Source organism: Solanum verrucosum, unplaced genomic scaffold (genome assembly GCF_900185275.1).
Source record: "Solanum verrucosum unplaced genomic scaffold, falcon-dt-bn FXZP01000060.1, whole genome shotgun sequence".
Taxonomy (NCBI): domain Eukaryota; kingdom Viridiplantae; phylum Streptophyta; class Magnoliopsida; order Solanales; family Solanaceae; genus Solanum; species Solanum verrucosum.
The window spans coordinates 11247973-11272949 of NW_026020129.1; the positions used below are offsets into that span (position 1 = coordinate 11247973).

Genomic DNA, 24977 nt, shown 5'->3' on the forward strand with positions numbered 1-24977 from the left:
CTAGTTATTTTAAACTTTTATGTAATATTACATATAGATATTGACAACATTGAACTCAAAATGAAAAATATATTATTTGAGTAGTCTTACTCTAGCATAATATGCACATATCCTCACTTCATACAAAAATTACCGAGTCTAGTAACCATAATATCCACAAAGCCGTTAGCTTCAATTCTTCAGTAAATCTTTAACTCTGTTTTCTCTTTAATCAACAGTAATTGTTAAGAAACTACAACCATTAGAAAAGCCTTGCCGATGGTACTTTGCTGATACATGGAAAAGAACGAAATAACAATAATCCTAGTCAAATCCAAGATCAAAACTCGGAAAATCATCCATTTTGCTTGCACTGATGTCATGCTCAGATTTTATCTTAGTTGAGATACAAGGGGACTGTGGAGCCGAATCATTTGAAGCATCACTGATCACACCAGAAAATCCCTCTTGCCATTGGGTATCGATCTGCTTGTAATCCGCAGAAGGCTAAGGAAAACAGCAGATACTGTCAGAAAACAAGTATTGGTGGCAAAAACAATGTTATAATCAGCATTAGAGAATCCATTCAAGTAAATAATGAATGAGAAGTTTGGTGTTATAATCTTCTACTGTTAAAAGCTGATTGGTATAAATATAATTTCCTAGTAGTTTCTATCAAAACCAATATTCTAACTCCAAAGTTCCTCTTTTCTTCTTTGTTTCGAAACTTCCCCTACTTTTTTTTTCCGGAATTGGTAATGTTTTCTTCCCCTACTTTTCAACTCATATTCCCTCTTGGCCTCTTATTCTTGGCTTGGTTGGAATGCTTACCTTGGCTTCGTCATATTTGACTCGAAGCTCAAAAAGGAACAGGGAGTTCAATGACTTACCTTGTTGGACGTATGAGTTAAGGTGCAGACATCTGTTAATGCAGGCATTGAGCCACTAGGATTATCTGCATGGATAGGAACAAATGACAGCAAATGTAGTTAATATTACGTCCGGTCCATTTTTATGTCATTTAACAAAACAATTTCTCTCCCAAATAAATATTGCTTAAGGAAACCAAAAGGCATTAATTGTTTTTTTTCATACTACCTTGCTCTAATAAATGATCTATACAATTTTCTTAAAAAATCTCAGCAACAGTATACTCATTTTTGAGGAGAAATGATTTTCTTAATGGGTGTGCCAAAACCTTTAAAGACATTAAAATGGACCGGAGGAAGTAGAAAGTTGATATGCTGCTATGAGTTCTTGAGGATGCTTGCCTTGGTAAGAGACTGACTCAGATACTTCCTCGATTTCTGAAATTTTGTTAGACCTGTCGTGGCAGAGTATTTCAACTGCTTGACCCTTAGAGTCTGACTCGGGAATAGCCAAATGCTTCTGCTTCGCAGTTGGGGACCTCTCTGTGAGAGCGTATTCTATATCACACGACCATATATCCGCTGCTGCTAATCTGGAAAGAATTAATTCAAACCAAATATGACAAGTACTAGTTAAAATTGTCATATAATCGTAAGTTCGTAACACATATGAACAATAGTTAGATATGTCTTATCCTGATATGCTAAGTATCCATAGACCAATGTTATTAAAAAGCAAAAAGTGCAAAAAAGCGACAAGGTCCATGGAGTTTGATGTGAAAAGCAAGAAGTGAAACTCACACTTCTTTGAAGCTAAGCACACAAGTTTCATAAGACTAAAAAATATCAAATATCTATGAATTAAGTTGCAATTAATATAACTAATTTCAGCTTCCATTATATAATGATGTCATACTAATCCAGCCCCTCAAAGTATAGAGTCAAAGAAACCACTGATTCTTGTTGGAATCACTTTGTGCGAACTTCTCTGAAGTGCATAGCTTCACCTATTAAGTGATAACCTCTCGCTTTGTGTCACTTCACAGCTAAGATGGATTATCATAACACAACCATAGACACATCAGCAGATAAAGTTGACAAATCAAAGGGGGCTTAGCTGTTGTGATATGAATTTCAGTACTTACCCTGCTGACAAGCCTGATGAATGAGTATGAGATACTCTTTGGTTGGAACAATCCAATGATTGGGATATGCCGTCCGATCGGAATGCATCAGTAACTTTCATCTCTGAGATGTGCGCCATGATAATTCCTTCTTCCCTATGCTCTGGTGAACTACCTTCAGCATTGATGCCTTGAGGCAGATGTTCCTCTGTTTGACTCTTAACAACACTGCAAGCAAGACTTGATGACTGCAGTAGTTGGCATTCATCTGCATATGTGTTGTCCCTTACTGTGACAGCACCTTCCGAAGTGACGGGTTTTCTAAGAAAGGACAAGATTTCGTGGGCTGTCAAGAGGCATATAGCATCAAAAGTTAAAAAGATGTATTTAGCAATTGACTAGATTGGCAGAAAGAAAACACTATGAGGCATACTTGCCAAAAAGAAGTAAGTTAGCTTACTCAATGAATAGCATATATGCATGTCTAATTAATCAGTTGAACTGGATAAATATACACCAGTCCTTGATATTTATCTTTATATAGTATGAACTTGGAGATTATTGACTGATTTAAGTATCAAGCTAAGCTGGTCTCTTACACAAACATTAATAAACCAAAGGCAGCTCAGTGTTATCCCCAAAACAAAATTATGAAAGATACACAAGTCCTTGATATTTATCTTTATATAGTATGAACTTGGAGATTATTGACTGATTTAAGTATCAAGCTAAGCTGGTCTCTTACACAAACATTAATAAACCAAAGGCAGCTCAGTGTTATCCCCAAAACAAAATTATGAAAGTCATACATTGTCAATAACACAAATGTACAACAGTAGAAGGAAAATCCATTTCCATTGATATTTTTTATTAAGCTAAAACAGAGTAGTTACTGTCAGCATGTTCATTTGCATAAGAAGAAAGAAAACATCTTATCTCTGCTTATCATAAAAACAAAACATTAGTTAAAGGGGGGTTCAGCTTTTCGGGGTTTCATTTTGATGATACCATATCACAATTTTCCCAAATAAACCTTATGACTTGCTTAGTCAAAAGAAAAAATTGCAGTTTGCTGACATTTGTTTGGTATCGTGAAAAGGGAAGGAATGATACAGGAGAGAGAAACAATTGATGATTTACTTCTGGTTATTTGGTGCAAACAAGGTGGGCGGGTTCAAAAAGCAGCTATACAGGAGAATCCAAAATTCAAACCACCGTAGTTCGACTTCTGAGCATCATATAATCAAACCCCTCCACTTCTACTTTTGTGTATCCAAATTTCAAATCTCTCCACTTTTACACCTTCCAAACAAGGGAAATAATTTGCATCCCTCTTTTTCTTCCCCAGACCCCACTTAGTGGATTTCACAGGGTATGTTGTTGTTTTTCTTCCCCTCTCCAATCATTCCTCCTTCACCTCAATCAAACATCACAAATGATTTAAACAGTAAAGTTTTAAACTCCAGTGCAACTCTTTACCCCCACATTCTGTTTTGCTGATTCTATTCTTGTTTCTCTGTTTGCCTCATTTCTCCACTTTTGTCCTAACCCTATTGTCCCCTCCTTGTCATAAGTGGTTGACATTTTGTTCCTTTTTTGTTTAGTTAGAGAACTTACTTCAGAAATTACTTGTAATGATTTTCTTGTGACCTACATATGCCACTTTTTGAATAGAAAAAGCATTTCTAATGTTATGACAATTAGCCAGTTCCCCACGTGTAAGATTTTCAGGAACTAATCCAAGGTAAGGAGGCTCAGCAAACTATAAGTCCACAAATTCAAGAGTACAGGTGCTTGTTAAGATCTAAGTTACTCGGACTATCCAAAAATGTTGTCACACCCGTGTCGGATCCTTAAAAAATACACTATTTTCGGAGGATTCGACATGCACCCGTCGACATTTTTGAAGAGTCCAAGCAACATAGGTTAAGATAGTGAAGGAACAAATACTGAGAGCTTTCAAAAGTTCCTGCATGAGTTTTACCATTTTTAAAGCCTCTTTGATCCAGCCTAAGTAGTGTGCCACATACAACTCAATATGATTGAATCTTTCAATTTGTTGTCTTAATTAGAAGTTCCATTGATTAACCAAAATGGCTGAAAGTCATGAGCAAATGATCTTGACCAGATCTTCTGGAGAAAAGTTAAATTCTGATCCTTACATAAAGAAAAGACCAACAGCTTACCTGCACGAACAGAGTTAGTTTTGGATATCTGACAACTTGTAGAGTTGTTAACACTTGCAGTCTTCGAATCCACATGTTCCAGTGAACAAGCTCCAATTTGAGGTTCCCCTGTTAAGCAAAGCCAATTGGAAGCAGGAAAAGTGAGCATAATGGAGGTTCTAGATGTTGAGAGTAAGATCGCGAGTTCTGTACCCTATAATATACTTTTCTGATGTTGTAATCATGTGTGATACTATGTAACAACATGCTATAAAAAATAGTGGAGGGATGAGAAGTTTTTGCTGTTACTTATCGATATCTAAATACTTTTGAAAAGTACTAAAGTTTGATAGCAGAAACAAAATAAAATGTAAAGTTGAACTAAGCAAAGAAAAGGCAAGATTGCTTTGTTTCTGGAGATCAACATCATTTTATTCACTAAATTGCCAACAGACTTACTATTAGGAATTGGCTTGTTAGAGGATATTCTCCTACTTAATTTGATTTTGTCGAGTCCAGATATTTTAATGTCAGGTTGTGCATGCTCTTGGGAAGAAGCACCATTTTGAGGTTTTCCTGCACATAGCAATGAAATCAGATCCATAAACATAGAGTTGTCAAGACAGTGAAAGCATGTGACTGCTAAATGACCAACCTACCTTACTGATTGAAGAGAGCAAGAATATTAGCCATGTAGCATAGAAAATTACCTTCTGGACTTGTCCTTATGTCACCAACATCAACCAAGTAATTTGGCAGATTCAGTGTAGTTCCAGTTGTGACATGTTCTGATAACTTGAGAAACCTTCGGCATAGTATGATCCCGTCTTCTGTAAGTAGAGTAACCTGGCTTGTTTGTGGTGTGTGTTAATGTCAGAACCAGCTAATAAGATTGAGATCTGTAATATCATCAGCTAAATGTTTTGATTGATGTTTGAAAATAATCCAAATTAGGAAGTCAAAAAATAGTTGGTCAGTTAATGCTGAAAATCTGAATCAAATCTTGATGCAAAGATTTAGACACCTGACTGATTAGCTTCCAAAAATCTACGCAACCATAAAAATACTAGGCAGATTAAAATAAGATAAGAGCAGACATGCTTATCAACCAAATCCTAGGCAAACTTGACAAAGATGACTAAATTACAGTTGCGGGGAGTGTGGATGAATAGACTAACCTGAGATTGGTAGGAACCACAGGATGAAAATCTAAGGATTCCATTGCTGTACTTTTTTGCCCTCTGAGTTATTTGAGTAGTATACATGACATCCCATTCTGCAAAAAATATATAGAATCGTACTTTAAGAGCAAGTCCTGGAGGTTGTCCAATAACTAGTAGCACTCCATCCTGTATCTTTTGACCTATTTTAACATGATGCTAAGTTTAAGAGTAGAGTTCATTGTTCACTGGTGTCAGAAGATGGTGGATCCAGAAATGGAATTGAAGATCATCATTGGATTGAAATGTTGTTAGGAATGCAAGGAAGCGGCATGCTTATAGAGTTCAGACTGTTATACATAGATTCAGGACCATTACTATGACTAAACTTGAAGGAAGTGTCGTTTACACCAATACAGAGACTAAGAAAAAGTTCTCGTTTTAAGATATCGGACAACTTCTTAAAATAGCCTAACAAGTGAAACATGATAATCATATTCAAAATATACAAACAATATTTTTCGGAAAAACTCTTGAAACACAATCTAAATTCACAGAAGCTGGCCCATCCAAACCTAAAGACATGGAAACTTCAAAGTTCCATTTATAAGTCCAAGATAATAGGATGTGCAAAACTAGATAGTCATAAAAACATCTATTATAAGGTGGACTACCTACATGAGCATCAAATACATTATTTTTACCTTACTGATTCTTTATTTTTGACAAAGTCAGACCTACCAGCGGCAAACTTATCGTGGACAGTGACTTCCCCACGTATTGGTCCTCTTTTCACAAGTTCCATGATATGTTTTCCTTGAGGACTAATGTCCTGTCGAGGATTTTGGTCCTCCTCACATTCTCCTATCTCCACTAAGTGACCATCAAATGTTACCGAGTTGCCAGACATGATGCTCTCGCTCTTTCTCAGAAACCTGCTATCAAGGAGTCTCCTGGTTGCATCATACAGCATGATCTGGAAACAATCAGCAAACCATTTTAGTAAAAAAAAATAAGGTCAGCAATATAAGGACATAATATTGAGCACGACTCACTGGTTATGTTGTTGTATTATTGAGCATAAGTATGCACTTCTATTTAAAATTTAGAAAGAAGAACACCACTCTTTCACAAAGCTTTACAGCTACAATTCAGATAAGCTAGTATATAAACCAATCTTTTCAATATTCATCTTGCTCCACCCCTGATTCCCTGGCAATACCTTGTTGGCTCTTTGCATGTGGACCTTAACTGGAAGTCCAGAAGTTAACAAATAGGAGTAATAATTTTTAGTAAAGATAAAAAAGGTTTTCATTTAATGCATGCTTTGATCAGAAGTACTCTCTCCGTCTCAAAAAGAATGACCTCCTTTCCTTTTTAGTCTGTTTCAAAAAGAATAACCTCTTTCTTTTTTTGGTAACATTTTAATTTAAGCTTTCCACGTGGCATGTTTAAGGCCACAAGATTAAAGGACAATCTTGTACATTTGACATAACTTTAATTTAGGACCACAGGATTCAAAAGTATTCTTTATTTTCTTAAACTCCGTGCCAAGTCAAACTAGACCATTCTTTGTGAAACGGAGGGAGTATGAAACTTGAGGCCATATTCACCTTCAAGTTGAAACTCTCAAGAGACCCAAAGACAACAATCCTGTGTGGCTATGAATATATGTATGCTAGATATTTGGAATACAACATTTACTCTTGCATTAGCAAGAGTTTATAAAGGAATTTCATTGACATCTACGGGTTAAAATTTTACATTGCTCTCATAAGCAAGCAACAACAAGCTTTTTGCTTTGGCTGAGGGAGGAGGAGCTTAAGGTTGGTGATGCAATTCTAATACATATTATAAAAATTAAACAAAAAAGAGCAACATATACTATATAGATCCAAGCACACAGATGTTAGTGACAAGCTGATGCTGAGCAGTGGAAGGTGTTCAATACATACAAGTTAGATGAATAATAATTTGCAGAAACCAACCTGTTTGCAATGTGAGCTAGACATCACAAGTTGTAAAAATCCATCATGGAATTTCTTTGACTTTTGAGTCATTTGTGTTGTGTACAATACCTGCCATTCTGAATTAAAAAACAAAATAGAAACTCATTCTCAGAAAATACTGAAAGATGGAGAGAAACTGCAATTTATGAGAACTGAATTTTCAAATCCAGTAGGGGAAACATGATAGCCAGCTTTACTTCTATAATCATCTCAACTTAGTTGGTTAATTCTAATAGAGCATACCCTAAAAGAAGAAGGTACTAGTGTGTTTCTGATAGTAGTTTGGTCTAGAGATTGTCCAAAGTATAGTTCAGGTTCGAGAAAGTAGGACTTTTGTTAAAAGTACATTACACCCCGAGTAAAGCAACTCATTGTACTACTTGATGCAAAAAAAAAATTAGTTCATCCAGAGGTAGGGGGTTTAACAGGCACCTCCCTGTAGATTTTCAAAACCCAAAAGATGAATACATGAACAAGAGGAACATAACAACTGACATCTTCATAGCCTGATGAAATGATGAACAAGCTCTTATATATATATATATATATATATATATATACACACAAGCTCATTTTTTCAAAAAAGAATGTGTCCCTATGATGACTAGTTGTGTACAGGTACATAAAGAAACATCCAGCTATGCAGTGGTTTGAAAATGAAATGAGAGGGATGCATCTCTTTACAAAGAGTGAATATAAGATTATGTAGAACGGTCTTTTCTTTTTTCATGAAGAATGGACTAAAAGAGAAACTAGATCTACTAAATTTGGACTAGAGGAAGTAAAAATAGCAAAGTTCTCTAAGCTTGAAACAAAAAAAATATTTACCACAAAATGCACCAAAATAATAGTTAGCATAGTTGCTGCAAAAGTAATTTCCTACCTTCTGTGCTTGACTTTGTCATGTCAAGAAAACTTGGAGAAGAATTATATTTATGTACTTCATTCTTCTTGAACTCTGCAAGTTGAAATTCGTAATTGAAATAGTACACACTCAGAACAATAACAGAGGAAAGACATCAGATAGATTAATAAAGATCAGCTTGAACTTTCTAACTCATATAAAACACATACGGCCCATAATCTTACAATCAGAGACTCAATAATAAGAAATCATGTGTTTGTACAGGCCCTCGTGAATTCATGCTGTGAACTTCATCATGTCAGAAACAGTGACCAAAGAAATAAACATATTATTGCACTTCACTGATATAGCAGGACAGAAATCATCTGACGAACCTCTGATAATCTTTTGTGATGGGCTTAGAGTACTTGCCAATGCTATCCTTTTCCCCAGATTAGATTTCCTATTATCTGGGGGAAAAGAAAGAAAATGTTGCAAAAAAGAAATATCATGTGCAGACTATAAAAAATGAAGAACAACATCAAATCATAAACAACTGCGAAAGCCAAAAGAAAAGAAAAAATGTTCAGGGATACCAGCAGCAGCTGATCTTTTTCCAGAATGCAACAGCCCAGATTCCTCAGGAACTTCCTTTTTCATCAGTTTAGTACTATTAAATATGGGTATAGGTTTGTAATCACCGTGAGGATCACCAATATCAACAAGGTAAGAATCAAATGCCAGTGTTTCGCCTGGTTTGACATCATTATCGTTCTTCAAAATCTTAACGCCTAACAGCTTCTCACAATCATCATAGAGCATTACCTGTATAAGAACCAGAACTTTTTATTGTGTTACACACAATTGCTTGATGATGTATTTTATGGTTTTACCAGACCCAGACCCTTCCTATTCAACCGCCAAGGGTAGTCCATACATCCCCTTCCAAACATATTTTATTTAGGTACCAGTAGACTCCTTGATAGTAGCACTAATATAACTCTAGCAGCTTGAGAAGAATCCAGTATATAAAGGTAGTGAGTACATCAAATAATCCATAATCCACGCCACTAACACGTTTCTTTACATCTTCTATACATTCTGCTTCCAATACTATCGGCACTCACTGCTTATTTTGTTGGATCTTCTTTGCTTAAGATGCTACATTACCTTACTGAAGTTCCATTTGCAAGCAGCTCATAATAGTTACATATATATACTCATGCCCCAAATGACTACACAGATGGACCCAAAAACAAATCTTATGATATCGCTGCCAAGTTATCAAGTTTTTGCATAACTTAAGATTGGAAAGCAATTTGGATTAAGCGTGAGTAAAACAATACATGGAACTGAAACATAATTTACAGCTTAAATAAAACATATGAAGTCCAGACTCATTGTCAAAAGGGAGCAATGAGCACAGTGCTAATTCGCACTCAGTGACGTAAATTCCCAGACCAGCCTCTGATTTTAAATCAAATGTGTATCACAACTCGCAAACAACTGGTTAATTTGTTTTTTTTCTCAAATTACTTGAAGCAGCACATAAATTACATCTTAATAAAACATACAAAGTCTAGGGAGCAATGAACACAGTGCTAATTCGCACTCACTGATGTAAAATTCCCAGAATGTCTTTGATTTTTTATCAATTTGTATCATAACTACCAAACAACTGGTTAATTTGTTTTTTTCTCAAATTACTTGAAACGGCACATAATTTACATCTTAAATAAAGCATACAAAGTTCAGACTCATAGTCAAAAAGGAGCAATGAACACAATGCTAATTCGCACTCACCGACATAAATTTTCAGCTCTCAGCTCATCCGGTATCAACTCAAAGGGAATCATGTATTAACTCCCAAACAACTGGTTGATTTACAATTTTTTCCTCAAATTACTCAGAACGTGATATCTACCAAATTAGAATACTTAGAAGCTAAAATATGGTATTTCAACCAATTTCAAGATGTATAAACAGGCAAATGGATCTGAAAATGGAAAATCTAAGTACGGAAATATCTAAACACACCTTGTGGCTGGAGGATTGAAGCTCTAAGAATCCATCTTGATAAACTTTTCGCTTCTGCTTAAGATGCTTCGTGTACGTAACGCTCCATTTCTTCTTCACATCTCCCATGTCCCCGACGGCCGAGGAGATAGCGATTCGGCGATTATTTTCTACCGGAATACGACGGATGATTCCAAAAACGTGAGTTTGGTGCGAAAATTAGGCGGGAATTTTACAATATATAGCTGAATATTCAAAATGTTAAAGAAAATAAAATTTGAGTGAATTTTACTTAATAGTATAGTTCAAAGTGAGTTGATTTTTATCGCAAAAGTAAATTAATACAACAATATACTCCGTATAATTTCACATAATCGAGTCTGATAGAATATATATGATATCTCAGAGGTGAAATAGAGAGGTTGTGATAGACTCTCGGTTCAAGACAAAATTAATTTTAAAAAATGTAATGGAAATAGAAAAGACAATAAAAAAATAACATATAGTAGCAAAATAGTACTATTATAATAATAATTCTATAATTGAAATAGACGAAACAACACATAATAATCTAAATTAAAGAATAAGAAACTACAAAATTAGTATTACCCCTACTAGTAAGGGCAACAAGTCACTACACTCCTACCAATTAACTTTCTAGTCTAATTCGTGTCGTTCCAAAATTTATATCTTAGGTTATATTCTCAATAAGTTGTGACGGTCTCATGTCTTGTCTAATCGCCTCTCATCCATATTTTTTCGATCTATCTCTATCTCTTTTGAATCATTCCTTAATAAAATGCATAAATTTATTTTTTACTGTACATTTTCTGTATTAATATTCATCACTAGATCAAATACAATGAGAAAAAATAAACTAAATTCTCGAGCTAAGAGTGATAAAATGATAAAAAAAATTATACCGATTAGAAAAAACCCTTTAATATTTGATATTGTATTATTAGTTAGGGAGACATTAATAGCTCGATTGGTTGAGTATTTGAACTTTTACCTTATTGACGACTGACGAGAGTTCGATCCATCACATTGTAACATACATATTTTTTCTTAAATTAGAGAGGAGATTAAAAACGAAGCAAAAACCAATTTCTTTCAAAGTTATTTATTTTTTCTCCTTTTCTCGTGTATGATATTAATGAATAAATTGAAAAATCGAGAATATTGTCAAAAATGGTAACGCAGAAACCAGTCAAGTACTGTATCATTTTATGGCTAATTAATTTAAATTTGACGAATTTTATAATAGAGAACATAACATATGTAAAATTTTCAAAAATCTTTAAATAAAGTTAACGAGAATATTTACAATTTTATAAAGTCACGTGGTAATTTTTCTTAACTTTCTACTGACCGTAAACTGTAACTTCGAATATTTACCCAGTAAATTAAGGTTTAAACAATGGTAAATTTGTATAATCAAACCATCGCAAAAAAACTCTCTAAGTATTGATTTGGTATTATGTTATTTTTTTTCATCCCTATGTGATGAGTTTGCTTTAGCATGATATTTTTATTTTATTTTTAAAAAGGACTTTAAAACTTATGGTTTAAAATAAGTTGTAAATATTTATGTGACTATAAATCATTCATTAAAGTAAAACAATCATTTTAAAATTAAATTGTTACTAAACATATAAATATATTTTTCTTTTTAAAACTGACTAAAAAATAATGAGTCATATAAATTAAAATAGAGGGAATATTAGTTTGGGTAAACATTAGTAGCTTAGTTGGTTAAGTGATTGAACTTTCATCTTGTTGGCGAGAGTTCGATTCTCCACGTTGTAACATATTTTTTTTCCTTAAATTAGAGAGGAGATTATGCAGTGGCGAATCGAACACTCACCAATAGGATGGGAGTTCAATCAGTTGACCAACTGAGCTACATGATTACCCGACATGAATAGATTCAATATCTATTATATAATATAAACACACACACACACATATATATAAATTGATTTTTCGTCAAAAGAGTTTTAAATGAATGTCTGATTCTCTAGCTCCGCTCATAAATAGAATAGTAAATAGCGTGAATATGTGATAATGAGTAGGCAAAAACTAATTTTCCCATTTAGTATTTATTTTTCCTCTTTTTCTCGTATATTGATTTTAATGAATAAATTGAAAAAAAGAGAATATTATCAAAAGGCTAATATAAACCATCGTCAACTAACTAATTCAGATTCAGTTTGAAGAATTTGTAACAAGACAATAACATATTTAGAATTTTCCAAGTTTCTAAATATAAAGATAAGATAATATTTATAATTCTACAAAAATCGTGTGGCAGTTTTTCTTAAACAGTAAAGTGTAACTTTCAAATATTTTTTCCCAGTAAATTTGTGAAATTAAATAATTGTATAACAAATGACTTTGTATATTAATAATTAAAGCATTCAATAAGTTGGACAAAAAGGAAAAGGTATAAGTTCGCCGGGAATATTGAAATTCAACGATTAGCTCCACCGGCGGCGGTTTCACGACACCGAAACATGGCGATGCAAACCGGCGTCGCCACTTCCAAAGTACTCATACTCGTCGGCGCAGGTGATTTCTCTGAATATATATAGTGTTCATCAGTTTATATTCCGTTTATAGTTGTTTTACTTTTGAGTAGTCAATGAAAAGGAAGGAAGGAAGAAAGAAAGAGAGATTCGTTTTGCTTCTGAAGCTCGAGGAAATTAGCTTTGTTTAGCTGATAACTTGGATATTGGAACCTTGATCTAACAGAAAGTGATTGTTTGAGTAATTTTATTAGTAGTAATGGATAAATAACTATGCCTCAATCCCAGATAGTTAAGGTGGACGATATGAATCCTCTATATTCAGTCTGCTTTGTTAAGTTCCTACAGTATTCAGAGAACTCAGCATAGGCTTATTTTACATTGGCCGTTAAACTAGTATCCAAAACTTCCTTTATATCCAGGAATTTGGAGAAAAAACATTCAGGAATTTGTCAAAGGGTTTGCAAATTTTCTCCTCAGTTGTGTTGAGAGTGTGCAATGTTAAATATACACTCATAATAGCTAATGTTTAACCTTGAGGCTTGAGGGATTTAGAGGGGGAAGAAGGGGAGAGGGTGCTTAATTGAAGTAAAAGCTGAGCCCCTTTCCCCTACAGGGCTGGGAACGAGAATGAAAAGCAGATTGTAGTCGTGGTCAATTCGTTGGACACAGACACAAACTCTTCTGTCGTGTTGCATTTCCTTTGGTGGACCGAACCCCCCCCCCCCCCCTCCCTTCTATGGATTTACTTTTAATACTACCCTAGAGCAGAAATTTTATTAGGACACAGACACATGATATTGGATGTTGGGGGAGAAAGCAGTCTTGGATTATTGGCATCTTCAAGTTTTGTTGCAGTTCGAATCTGAGTTAATAGTTCCTTCAAATATCTATAGGTTCTTCCTTTGGGAGAAGACTAATTTGGTTGTGGTGTAGGTTTGACTGGGTCAGTAATATTGAAAAGTGGACGATTATCTGAGCTGATCTCGCAGCTTCAGGAGGTGATAAATGGCGTGAATGCAGCTGAGACATCTCCTGGTAAATATGACACTGCTCTTCTAGCAGCTCAGGTATTACATTTGTCTTTTTGTTAGTGAATTACATTTATCTCGTGCTTATCAAAGTAGATTCGTCGGTTGTTTTGAAGGAAAAGAAGATAAAGGTAAAAAACATACAATTTTATTCAAGACATTGTCATATGATACTTCAGATTTAGTGGCACAAGGTAGAGAGGGGAAATAATCAAAAGGGTTAGGGGAAGCCGGTTAGCCATGTCACAATGTTTATCATAAAATATACTTTGAAGCTCATTGGTACCATCTTCATTCCCTTCAAATAGAAGAAGAGGATATTATTATGTTGACCTAAAATAAATAAATAAATAAGAGTGTCTTTTGTGTAATAGTTTAAGCTTTTAATGAGGTAGTCACACAAATTCAACATGGTAGCATAGTACGTGACGTCCTTGGTTTGAGTCTCATCTCTATCCATCAGCGAAAAAATATTTATACGCTCATGACTCAAGAGTTTTTTTTAGAAAAGAGGGCGTATTGACAACCTTGATAAATAAAAGTATTTCATTTCTAATGATTTAAGCTTTTGGACGAGCTAGTCAGTGGTTGTTAAGAAAATGGACATTGCACCTAACTCAACCCCTAAAGCTAACTCAAGAGATGAGGATTATGCTAAGACTATATAAAGAGTCCAAATTTCCTTCCCATTGCAGATGTGGGACTCTTCGTCTTCACACACACATCCCTCACGCCCAAGGCTAGACGTTTGGAGTGTGGACAATTTTATATGGGGGTCCAATATTGGTAAACCATGACTTAGGATGGGATGAGCTCTGATACCATGTTAAAAAAATGGACATTGGGCCTAACTCATCCCTAAAAGCTTGCTCAAGAGTTGAGCATTATCCAAGACCATATAAAAGGTCCAAATTCCCTTCCCAGTGATGTGGGACTCTTCACAATGGTCAATACAATTCAACAACTTTGAAGCATTACTCTTACCAAAATATGTTTCATCGTTGAACTTGACTTTTGCGCTTTAATGTGCATGGCATTTGTATGTAGCATTAATACTAAAATTGGGTCAGTTATATGAATCTTCTATGTATATACTTATCCAATGAAGAAGGAAGTGGCAAGGCAGAGCTCCTTGTATATGTTAATGTGATGTTACAAATTAACAAGTACATGTTTCCTATGTAACTCCACTTGTTACCTGATCCAAACCTTTCTTGGTTCTGATATTGCCTTTAGATTCGACAATTAGCACAAGAGATCCGGGAGATGAGCATATCAAATCCAATTACTATTTTCAATAAGGATTCTTCCTCCAGTGGTATGTTTTTGTCTTTTTATGTTCACTTTACATTGTGTCTCCCATCTTAGTGCCTGTGCTGAATTCTCTAGAATGGAGACAGCAATTTCTTAAATGGACCCGGATAATTAAGTTTTGAATTATGTAATGCCTCTCCTATGAAGATGCCTTTTTTCAACATGAAAGCGGAAGTTCTTTGACCCCAGTTTGTTTGTAGTCTTCCCAAGTCAAGAAGCATATTTCCTAAGTTTCTGTTACCCTTTCTTCAATATTGCTCTTGTTTATTACTTATCAAAGCGCACAACTGCCCCTGTTGGGGCTAGAATACTAGTAACGTAAATACCCTACTTGTCCTTTATTGATGGATGATCCAGTTGAAGTAGAGCTGACATGGTTATGAGCCTTTGCTTTTTTAGGGAGCTATGGTTCTTACATTCTTCCAGCTGCTGCAGTTGGGGCAATGGGATATTGTTACATGAAGTGGAAGGCAAGTATTCCCTGCTGCAGTTTATATCTATTGACACCTCTAGGATATTCCGTTATATGTTTGTTATAAATCTTATATGCTCTTACTAATCCTCCACAGGGTTGGTCATTTTCCGATGTAATGTATGTGACAAAGCATAATATGGCGAATGCTGTTGCATCTGTGTCTAAGCAGTTGGAGAATGTATCTGATGCATTGACTGTGAGTCAAGATTTGTCAAGAGTTTCCTGGATTATCTGTGTAATATATGCTAATAGCTGTTCTCATACTTTTTTCACTGATATTTCTTTTGTAGTCTACAAGAAGACATTTGACTAAGAGGCTGGAAAACTTGGACTGGAAGCTAGATGAGCAAATTGAGATATCAAACCTTATTACTAATGATGTAAGGAGAACAACAGTTCTTCCCATTCTCCTTTTAACATTGATGTATTAGGAAGGATTCTTTTATCTTATGTGAGAAGTAGTTTCCTGTAACTCCTGTTTCCATACCTGCACACTAAAGGGAAAAAAAATATTAAGTTTTGCCTCAGTTATAATGAGAAAAAAATCACGAGGGGAATGAGGTACCAATCGAATTCTTCGTCAAAACTTGACAGATGTATAGCAGAAAATTACTGGGAGAACTTGCCAATAAGAGCTGAATTTTGTCGGTTGCTTGTAAAATTTGAGGCCAAATTTTTATTTTTTTTAAGGGTAACGGTTAAGGCCAGAAAATAATTATAGCTGATTACTTGCTTGAATATCTTAGTCATAGATTTTATGCATCGAGGCACTGGGATACTTTCTTTGTCGGTGCTCAACATCAGATGTTTCTTTATGCAGGTGAGAGATGTTAAGGCTAATCTAAATCAAATTGGTTTCGATATAAACTTAATCCATGAGATGGTGTCTGGATTGGTGAGTACGTTGCTTGACAAATTGTGTCAATATGGCATTGCTAGTAAAGATCCGTTGGCTAGTCATTTTGTAATCTTTCAGTTGTTGCTCAATTTGGCAGGAAGGGAAGATTGAGCTTCTTGAGAGTAACCAGGTGAATATCTATATATGTCTGCAACATACTTTTTGTCCCTTCTTCCTATGTTCTGTCTATTACTATTGCAGTTGCATCACAACTTGTGCTTGTTTATATCCCCACCCCACAGGATGTGACTAATTCTGGTTTGTGGTACTTGTGCCAAGCTGCTGGGGGCATTAAGGATGTTCAAAATACTAAGGTTATTCAGGTATTTTTATTATGTTAATAGATGAAAGCTTTTTGACTATTGTTGTCCTTCCTCTTTATTCACTTTCTTTCTCCCGTAAGGAATACAAGCAGCTACTTAAGGTTTTTCTTGTCTTTTCTCTGTTGCATTTTGAATGAGTGTTTGCATTTCCAATTAAGGCTGTGATCAACGGCGACGCCTGTGTCTTTTCCATTCTGCTGAACAATGACTTTCTCCTTTGGTGCTTGGCAAATTACCTATAAGATTTACTTGAAATGACTTGGTAACTGACCTAAACCATAAAAACTGTAATTATGCTACTGCTAAGAAAAACTTAGGCTTCTTTCCATTATTTATGAAGATCATTTGATTGTAATCAGAACAAACACGATCTCTTGGAAATTTTGGTGTTTTTTTTTTTTGGATAACCGAGAAATCCGTCTGTGACCCGCCCTTAGGACCAATCACAGCCTTCTAAACTCGGTTGATAATGGGCCCCCACCCCTCTACCCTTCTCCACTTAAATACCAGGTTTCGCTTTGCATGGTGTGGGGCTTGAACTTGCGACCTAAGCCACAAATCCTCCACCTTTTGCCAATCGAGCTAGGCCTTGAGGGCAAAATTTTGGTGTTTGTTACTCGTATTTGTTGGCTATGCATTAAAATGGAACTGCAGTTTTGCTTGGTGGGAAAATATTCCATTTGTCCTTCACTATTCCCTCTTTTTCAAAACATAAAGATGTATTCTTATTTTGGCTATTGGAATTTCGGAAAGGGCATCGAAGCTAAGCTGATAGAGCATTCAAAGGTAACTCCCAAGGAAAATTCTGTGAAGGTACATTGGTTCTCTTGAACCTGATTTACTGGATTTGGTCGGCCGTTCAATTGTTCATAATGTCTAATCATACAATGTATTGCAATTTAGGGGCTTGAATTCATTGTCGAATCTAATGATTCAAGTGTGCCACCAAAATCAGTTATGGATACAGAAGGAAAAGATATTATTGACAATTTTGCCAAAGGTCCAGTTGCTAGCAAAATGAGGATTCACAGATCTTATCCAGTTGGGTTGTCTTTAACAAGGAGCGTGCTTGGTCCAGGATTCTGATCTCAACTTTTCCTCTATTCAAAGTTGGATTATGCGGATGTTATTACCCGATTCATTTCGTTTATATTGATTCATGGCTGGTTGATTTGTGTCCTCTATGGTCACGTACAACATTATACAATACATACAAGGTTGTCTCTTTTTTCCCTTCCTTTCAAATGTCATATAAAGCTGTATTTGAAACAAAACAATATAATAAATGTATTTCATTTTGGTCATAGCCAAATTTGTCAATGGGTAACTTCTGGCTGACTACAGTCATTTTTTGTTATTATATGTAGTTTCGGGTACTTCTTCGATACACTCTATCCTTTTCCAACCTTACATGGGGGGGGGGGGGGGGGGGGGGGGGGATTCCATATTGTATGTTGTTATTGGGTAACTTCTGGGCAGAGCGTGAGTTTTAAGGTTTAGAAATCAAATTTTATTTTTTTCCGGAAATAAATTTTTCATTGCACAGTTCACCAGTATGTTGGACATAATAAACCAGATGAAGTTCAGTTCATGCCAGTAGCTCATATTGAGAGTGCACTCATATCATCAGTGCTGACTAGTTTGAGATTGATCCATATTGTTGACTCCAACTAATTTGGATAAAAGCATATGTAGATGTAATCAGAAGCAACTATTAACAATCAAGAGCTAAGTTTAGGCCGAAAAAATAACAAAAATGTCTAGATCGATGATACAAATATGGGACATTCTTCGATAGCTCATACATCCTTTCTCTTCTTTGCAACATCTCTCAAATCAAGTAAAAAAGAAAGGACTAAAATATTCCGAGATAAATAGTAAAACTAAGATCTCTAAACAGTTTGAAGAAATTGAAATGTTGCCTCGTAAAACTATCTCTTCTTTCTACCTCCCTTGCCAGACTTTGAAGAACCAGCTGCAGAAGAGGCTGCAGGCTCCTGCTTCTTAGTCCTATTAGGATGTCTTCGAACCAACTCTGCAACATTGATCATCAGCTGTTTCCCTGCAATATACAACCCTAGAAAGTTAGCGCCTGTTTCAATTATTAAGCTTTAGAAAGGAAAACAAGTTATAGGAGCTTGACAAAGAAAACGAGGAAATATCCCCAAATACCACCAAAACCATCAGTTAAAGCTCTGACTGTATCATATGTTCTTTTAACAACTAGACACTTGTGTGTGACTCGATTTCTTTCAAAACACAACGACGTATCTCATAATTGAAAACAACCCCCACACATGCACAAAGCCTCATATACTAGAAACCAAAAAGAATCATGAAGAAAAACCAAGTCGGTGAAAAAAAAACATGTACAAGTGTATATGGTGCTCAACTGAATCCATCCAAAAATAATTAATACTAGTACGGAGTTGCTTGGATACTCCTCCTTCACAGCCAATTTAGAATATTAAGTCAAAAGAATTAAGAAAGCATTTCCCTATTCCTCGCATGAAAAACAGTCTTGCAAGATCTCTTTTTTTAAAAGTAATACTGTAAGACTTAAAGGAACTTTAATCTTCGAGAATCTCCTTTCTTATGGGTAAATAATATATTGTATAAGATAGTTGCACTAAGCCAGTACAGCCTAAGAGAATTTTACAGAAAAATTAGAGTGTTGGAATGAATTGCGACCAAATAGAGATTGGGAGGATATAGAGAATTCATATACTCCACTAGTTTGGGGTTGAAACATAGCACGTTTGTTCTTTGTTGTCAACAGACATTTTTATGACGCAATATATTCCAATTACACTACGTAGAGTGGCCTACGATAACATCAATTAAGAATGGTGGCTATAACTTCATAAAAATGGTGTAGAACAATTTTAGGTTATAGATAAATGGTATTCACTTCCATTTGAAATATTTAGTGTTATCACCCATATGACGTTCTTCCTTAGTTCAAGAACATAGACAATTTTCCATATAAATCAAACAAGCTCATTGTTTAAAGCTTAAAAGAGAGTTTAATCAAAGTATGAAATCACTCAACATGTTATGAAACTATAATGCTTTGCAAAAAGCATTAAGAAAATAGAGGATAGAACAATGCCCCCCACTCCCCAAAAAGGGGTGGGGTGGGTGGTAGGGATTTTCTTACGTGAAGGAATGACAGGATTGTAAGGGGTTCCATCTTCCCGCTTTAGCAAAACTCTCACTCTTCCTCTTTGCATGAAATCCCGTGGATATGCCTTATCAAGCTGTAACAACCGATTTAGAAAATAACTATAAGCAAATTTTTTTCAATCTTATATGTTCAACGATTCAATAGTTCAGAAAACATTAATAGAAACAATATTGCTCGCAAATTGCCATCTTTATTTTTTAAGGCACATCATGTACTTGAGAGACTTAAAGATGCTGCAGACATCACCACAATTAACTTATTTTACACAAGTACACTTTGTTTTTAAACAGCTTACCACCGATTTAAGGCACATCACGTCCTTAAGAGACTTAAAGATGCTGCAGACATCACCACAATTAACTTATTTTGCACAAGTACACTTTGTTTTTAAACAGCTTACCACCGATTTCATTGGGAGCAATTAAATAAAAACACAACATTCTATTCAGAAATTTGCTCCTACAAGTAAATATTAACCCAACAAATCACACGGTGATTAACACCTTTACCAAAGTTCAGGAGATTTGGAGAACCTAGAAAGAGTGGTCGATTCCAGCTGCTATTCAAAATTCTAATCCTTGCACTTTTTTTTTCCCCCATATTTCTTTATCTTTTGTTGCCCTAAAGAAAAAAAAAACGAAATACGATGAAACCAAAGGACTCATATACATAATATTAACTAGTTGGGAGCTTGGGATGAGGACTTAGTTGTTGTTACAACACTTGCATTAATTCCGTTGTTTGCCATAGTCTGATTATTCTTTCTTTAATGACAATGGTATCTATCACAGCTTGCATGCACCTCAACTAATTCCTACCGGCTGCCTCCCAACAACACAAGTAAGACTTAAACAGATGGGAAAAAATCACCCTAGTATTTTTTTCTTTGCTGGAATTTGAATCTGAAACATGGTTCTCCCCCACTTCATTGAAAGCCACGCATCTAGGCCACACCCTTGGGAAGTTAGTGCCCATAGTCTGATTATTCTAGATAGGTTTCTGTATGTTGTGTAGAAATGCGAGACTTAAGGAGTCTATGGAGCTCAACACAGCACTAATTTGCCTTTAAAGATGAACTATTTTAGCATTCCAATGAAATGAGCCTGCTTACAGCAGATAAATACTGACATTTATATCAATGACCTAACTATTTTGGGATCAATGCATAGTTGAGTCTTTGTTATACATATATCTTATCTTGCCCTATTATATAAGGTCAGGTACAAGTTCAAACTACATGTACATAATCATAAATGCTAAATATATAATCTTTGAATCAAGCAAAGCAAAAAAATTGAAAAAACAAACCAAAATATAATCTTAGAAACAAGCAAAGCAAAAACTGCAAAAAATCAAACCTCAATTGCACAAGGAATTTTGAGGAAGTTGCAGCAATCACTAATCTCAGTACAAGTAGGGTTTTCACAAGCTTTCGTCACACAAATTCTTCTTCCTTCCGCTATCGTCTTTTTTGAATTTATATAAACTGGATACAGTATGTTCCACTTCTTGATGTTCTTAATTTCACCATCCATAATTAAGATCTCTTCAAAACCCAAAAAAAAATTAAAAAAATTCAATCGATCGAAAAAAAATAACTCTTAATCATGACAGAAAATTCTCACAAAAACAAGTAAATTAAACTATGATTACAATCAAATTTAACGTAAATCGATTAAAATGAGCAAAAACGTACCTTGATTAACGAGAAAAATGAAGATTGAAACGGTTGATCCGATCGAATGAGAAAGGGGATATGCAGAATTTCGGGTTTTGTTGGTATGTTGAAGACAGTTTGATTGGGCTGGATTTTTTTTGGGCTTTTTAGAGATGATTATGGGCTTTTTGTATTTAAGTCCAGTTCTTCTATTTGAGATGTATTCCAACATGGGTTATTTGTATTTTTGTCTGTATTTTGTGTTGGTCTTTAATTTTTATTTTTTGAAGTAAATAACTTTTTCGTGGAACATAAGTGTATATATTTGCATCATAATATTACACATGTAATGATCTTGCTAGGCATAAGTTTGATTTCAAAAAGTAAAAATAAAGATCAGCTCATTTGAAGGGGAAATGTGCGATGAAATGCTCCAACATTGCTTATGGGATATGAGTAGGGAAATTTCATAAATAGCCACTTGTAAGTCTATGTGATTGAAAAATAGTTATAGACATGAAATTTAAAATTTTAGTGGTGAAACTCATTGATATTGTCGTGAGATTTCACTTGTGAAATTTGAAGCTTCATGATAATGTGCATTCTTTTTCGTTCATTTGATTTAATTTCACTTCTTAACAGAAATTATATTTCACATAATTAACTCTAGTATATGGAAATCAGAGTTGCATATTAATTATTACAATCTTTCGTTTTACTTAGATAGAGGAGAGATTATATCTCACCATAAGTCTTTTTCTTTTGAGTTCCAATGATTTACCCTCTTTACGGTACAATATCGTTGGAGTTTTCAAACTCATCAAGTCAAGTAATCGTTAAGGTTCTAATTCAGAAACTACGATTTGAATTATGATCTCTTGACCTTTTCAAGGTGTCCTTTTGGAGGTACTATTTTGTGTGTACATGCATAAAAGCAAAAAAGTTTCTTTTAGTATTTTTTATTTAAACAATATTTGTTAATTCAAATTGAATCAATAATGACCATTATGATATAGTTAAATATCTTTATCATTACTAACAATCATTTGTGTAAAATAATAAAGGGTCAAGTACCCATTCGAGTCCTTCAAAATTGTGTTTGCAATTTATTGGTTTTAAGTTCTAACACTCAACTTGTCGCATATTTGGACAAATTAAGTAGGTTGAACACTTGAACCAACTCCCACTAATTAAAGGAGTTTCTATCCGATCACCAATATTCATTTTCTGTTTCGATTAATTCAAATTCTCGGAATTCAATATCGAGATTTTTTATCAGATATTCTTTCAACAAGCTATAAGTTAAATCATCAAGGCTTTTACGAAATTCCAAATTTCTCCTCTTTTAACTTTTGAATATTTCAAATGTGAGAATCATTTAAATAACACACATCCTATTGATATTATTTCGCGTTAATAGATGAGTGTGATAGGTCATCATAATATACTCATAATTCAATTCATTCAACTCAAATTCAAAAAAGATCATGCATGTGAGATATGCTTTATGGATTGAACAATCTTTTTAGAAGCATGCCTATTTCATTTTTAAGATTATAAACTTAGGTTTTTACGAATGACATTATAGATATATTTCTAAATGATCTGATACTTTAATTTATTTATTTTTTAAAAAATAAAGTATCACACTATATATAATAAATTTTACTTTTAATTATTGTCATTGTTTCATAAACTCAGCCGCCAACTCCACTTTGTCATAAGACTCATGATTAACATAATTAGAAATATGAAGATTCATAATCGACCATCCTTTTTCCAAATAAATATGTTTGACTATAAAATTATATTCTGTCAAAAAAAGAAGAAGCCAGCTTTCATAATAATAATAATAATAATGTGTCTCAAGTGATGTGGTGACGCACTATTAAAAGTTTAACCACTTTGATTAATTATTTATAATTAACAGCCGACTTCTCAAAGATTGCTTGATCTTTTTTTTATTAGAATTAATTAAATTAAATAGATTTTGATGTAAACTATAAAATTGTACTTACGTAATAAACAATACATGTGCCAAAATAAATATGAGAAAATTACTCAAAGACATTAAATCCTTATATATTTGGTTGATCAAAATATTTTTTCTAGAAAAATAAATTTCTTAAAAATCAGAAAAATAACTTTTCTAATGAAAACAGAGAAAACAAGTTTCATACGTGACATTTCAATTTTTTAGCCTTCTTCCCATCTAGGGGTGCGCATCGGTCGGTTCGGTTCGGTTTTAGGTGTTATTGGTTCGGTTTATCGGTTTTCGGTTTGTAAATACTTCAAACCGATAACCAAACCAATAACATATTTCTTATCGGTTTATGGTACTTAACGGTTCGGTTTTCGGTTTAACCAATAAGAAAATACTCATATATATTATATACACAATAAGAAATTTTTCAAATAAACCATATGATTTTTCCAGCATTTGGCATGAAAGTAATAATCATAAAAGTAACAATCATTTTTCTTGCAAGTTTAGACACTAGACACATTCAAAGGAAAAAGTGTGAAAGTAACAATCGTTTAACCATTAACAAAAAGTGTGAAAGTAACAATCGTTTAACCATTAACAATAAAACTAGTAAATTTAGTATAGTCTTATTGGGTTATCGGTTTAACCATTAACAAAAATTATAAAACCGGAAACCGAACCAATAACCCAATAAAAAAATTTGCAAAACCATTTAAAAACTGTTAGCCCAATAACCCAATATCAATAAACCAATAGTGTTTTTTTCGGTTCGGTTTATTGGTTAAATCGGTTTTTGCACACCCCTAAATCCCATCCCTTTATTCCTCCCCCCTCCCCCTTCCCTCGGCCTTTGAATCCCCACTCCCGCTCAATTTATCCCATATTGTTTTGCTACATTAGATAAAGACATTAGAGAGATAATATTTTTTTAATTATTTATAAAACACAGAAAAAATAAATATATTTCTATGAAGATATTTTTCTTCATACCAAACACACCCTAAAAAAATTAAAATACATCGCGATCATTGAGAAAAAAATGATATCATGTTTTAGGAATTTATTTAATAGTCAAGTTGAGATATATATTGGTATAATATATATAATAATACGTATAGATAAGCATGGATTGTATAGACTTCTTCAATGAAAGCAAAATATTAATATGAACTAAGAGTTCCAAAATAAAGGGAGCTAGGGAGAAATTAAATTAAACAACATATAATATTATTTAATTTGGGGATTGTTTAAATAGTATGTTTTCTTCAGGAAGAAGTCATAAGAAGAATTTAATTTTTATTTTGATTTCTCAAAGTAGTTGGATGCCAATTTGACAACCATCAAATTTGATTCTTTTATAAATTCTTTAAAATCAAATAAAAAAAAAAGATTCTTTTATGGAAGATATATA

At 34.1% G+C, this 24977-nt stretch overlaps 3 protein-coding genes and 1 long non-coding RNA gene across 4 annotated transcripts; 2 read left to right on the forward strand and 2 right to left on the reverse strand.

The window, feature by feature from the left end:
• Positions 1-260: 260 nt before the first annotated feature.
• Positions 261-10363, reverse strand: LOC125826857 (uncharacterized). Its single transcript, XM_049506199.1, has 14 exons — positions 10188-10363; positions 8747-8975; positions 8546-8620; positions 8190-8264; positions 7286-7383; positions 6039-6273; positions 5316-5413; positions 4848-4983; positions 4597-4713; positions 4159-4266; positions 1994-2318; positions 1251-1441; positions 870-934; positions 261-486 (listed from the first exon to the last, which is right to left on the reverse strand). The coding sequence occupies exons 1-14, from the start codon at positions 10293-10295 to the stop codon at positions 304-306; spliced, it is 2043 nt and encodes a 680-aa protein (XP_049362156.1). The 5' UTR covers positions 10296-10363; the 3' UTR covers positions 261-303.
• On the forward strand, positions 2331-3997 carry LOC125826858 (uncharacterized). Its single transcript, XR_007442956.1, has 3 exons — positions 2331-2418; positions 3696-3768; positions 3898-3997. It is a non-coding gene; the product is annotated as an uncharacterized LOC125826858 (long non-coding RNA).
• A 2227-nt stretch (positions 10364-12590) lies between the features above and the next one.
• On the forward strand, positions 12591-18042 carry LOC125826852 (uncharacterized). The gene is made up of 11 exons (XM_049506195.1): positions 12591-12737; positions 13631-13764; positions 14962-15043; positions 15439-15509; positions 15609-15710; positions 15805-15894; positions 16335-16409; positions 16510-16542; positions 16655-16735; positions 17489-17548; positions 17639-18042. Exons 1-11 carry the CDS (start codon positions 12683-12685, stop codon positions 17819-17821), a joined length of 966 nt encoding a protein of 321 aa, XP_049362152.1. The 5' UTR covers positions 12591-12682; the 3' UTR covers positions 17822-18042.
• A 426-nt stretch (positions 18043-18468) lies between these two features.
• On the reverse strand, positions 18469-21712 carry LOC125826854 (signal recognition particle 19 kDa protein). The gene is made up of 4 exons (XM_049506197.1): positions 21619-21712; positions 21281-21468; positions 19896-19995; positions 18469-18797 (listed from the first exon to the last, which is right to left on the reverse strand). The coding sequence occupies exons 2-4, from the start codon at positions 21455-21457 to the stop codon at positions 18667-18669; spliced, it is 408 nt and encodes a 135-aa protein (XP_049362154.1). The 5' UTR covers positions 21458-21468; positions 21619-21712; the 3' UTR covers positions 18469-18666.
• Between the last annotated feature and the right edge of the window lie 3265 nt (positions 21713-24977).

Coding starts and splice junctions, on each gene's coding strand:
- LOC125826854 (XM_049506197.1), bottom strand. CDS start 21,457: ATGGATGGTGAAATTAAGAACATCAAGAAGTGGAACATACTGTATCCA. Junction 19,996..21,280: donor AAATTCCTTGTGCAATTGAG/GTTTGATTTTTT, acceptor CGGTTGTTACAG/CTTGATAAGGCATATCCACG. Junction 18,798..19,895: donor CAATCCTGTCATTCCTTCAC/GTAAGAAAATCC, acceptor TGTATATTGCAG/GGAAACAGCTGATGATCAAT.
- LOC125826857 (XM_049506199.1), bottom strand. CDS start 10,295: ATGGGAGATGTGAAGAAGAAATGGAGCGTTACGTACACGAAGCATCTT. Junction 7,384..8,189: donor GACAAAGTCAAGCACAGAAG/GTAGGAAATTAC, acceptor TTTTTAATTCAG/AATGGCAGGTATTGTACACA. Junction 4,267..4,596: donor TAACAAGCCAATTCCTAATA/GTAAGTCTGTTG, acceptor TTTGCTTAACAG/GGGAACCTCAAATTGGAGCT.
- LOC125826852 (XM_049506195.1), top strand. CDS start 12,683: ATGGCGATGCAAACCGGCGTCGCCACTTCCAAAGTACTCATACTCGTC. Junction 12,738..13,630: donor ACTCATACTCGTCGGCGCAG/GTGATTTCTCTG, acceptor GTTGTGGTGTAG/GTTTGACTGGGTCAGTAATA. Junction 15,895..16,334: donor CAAACCTTATTACTAATGAT/GTAAGGAGAACA, acceptor TTCTTTATGCAG/GTGAGAGATGTTAAGGCTAA.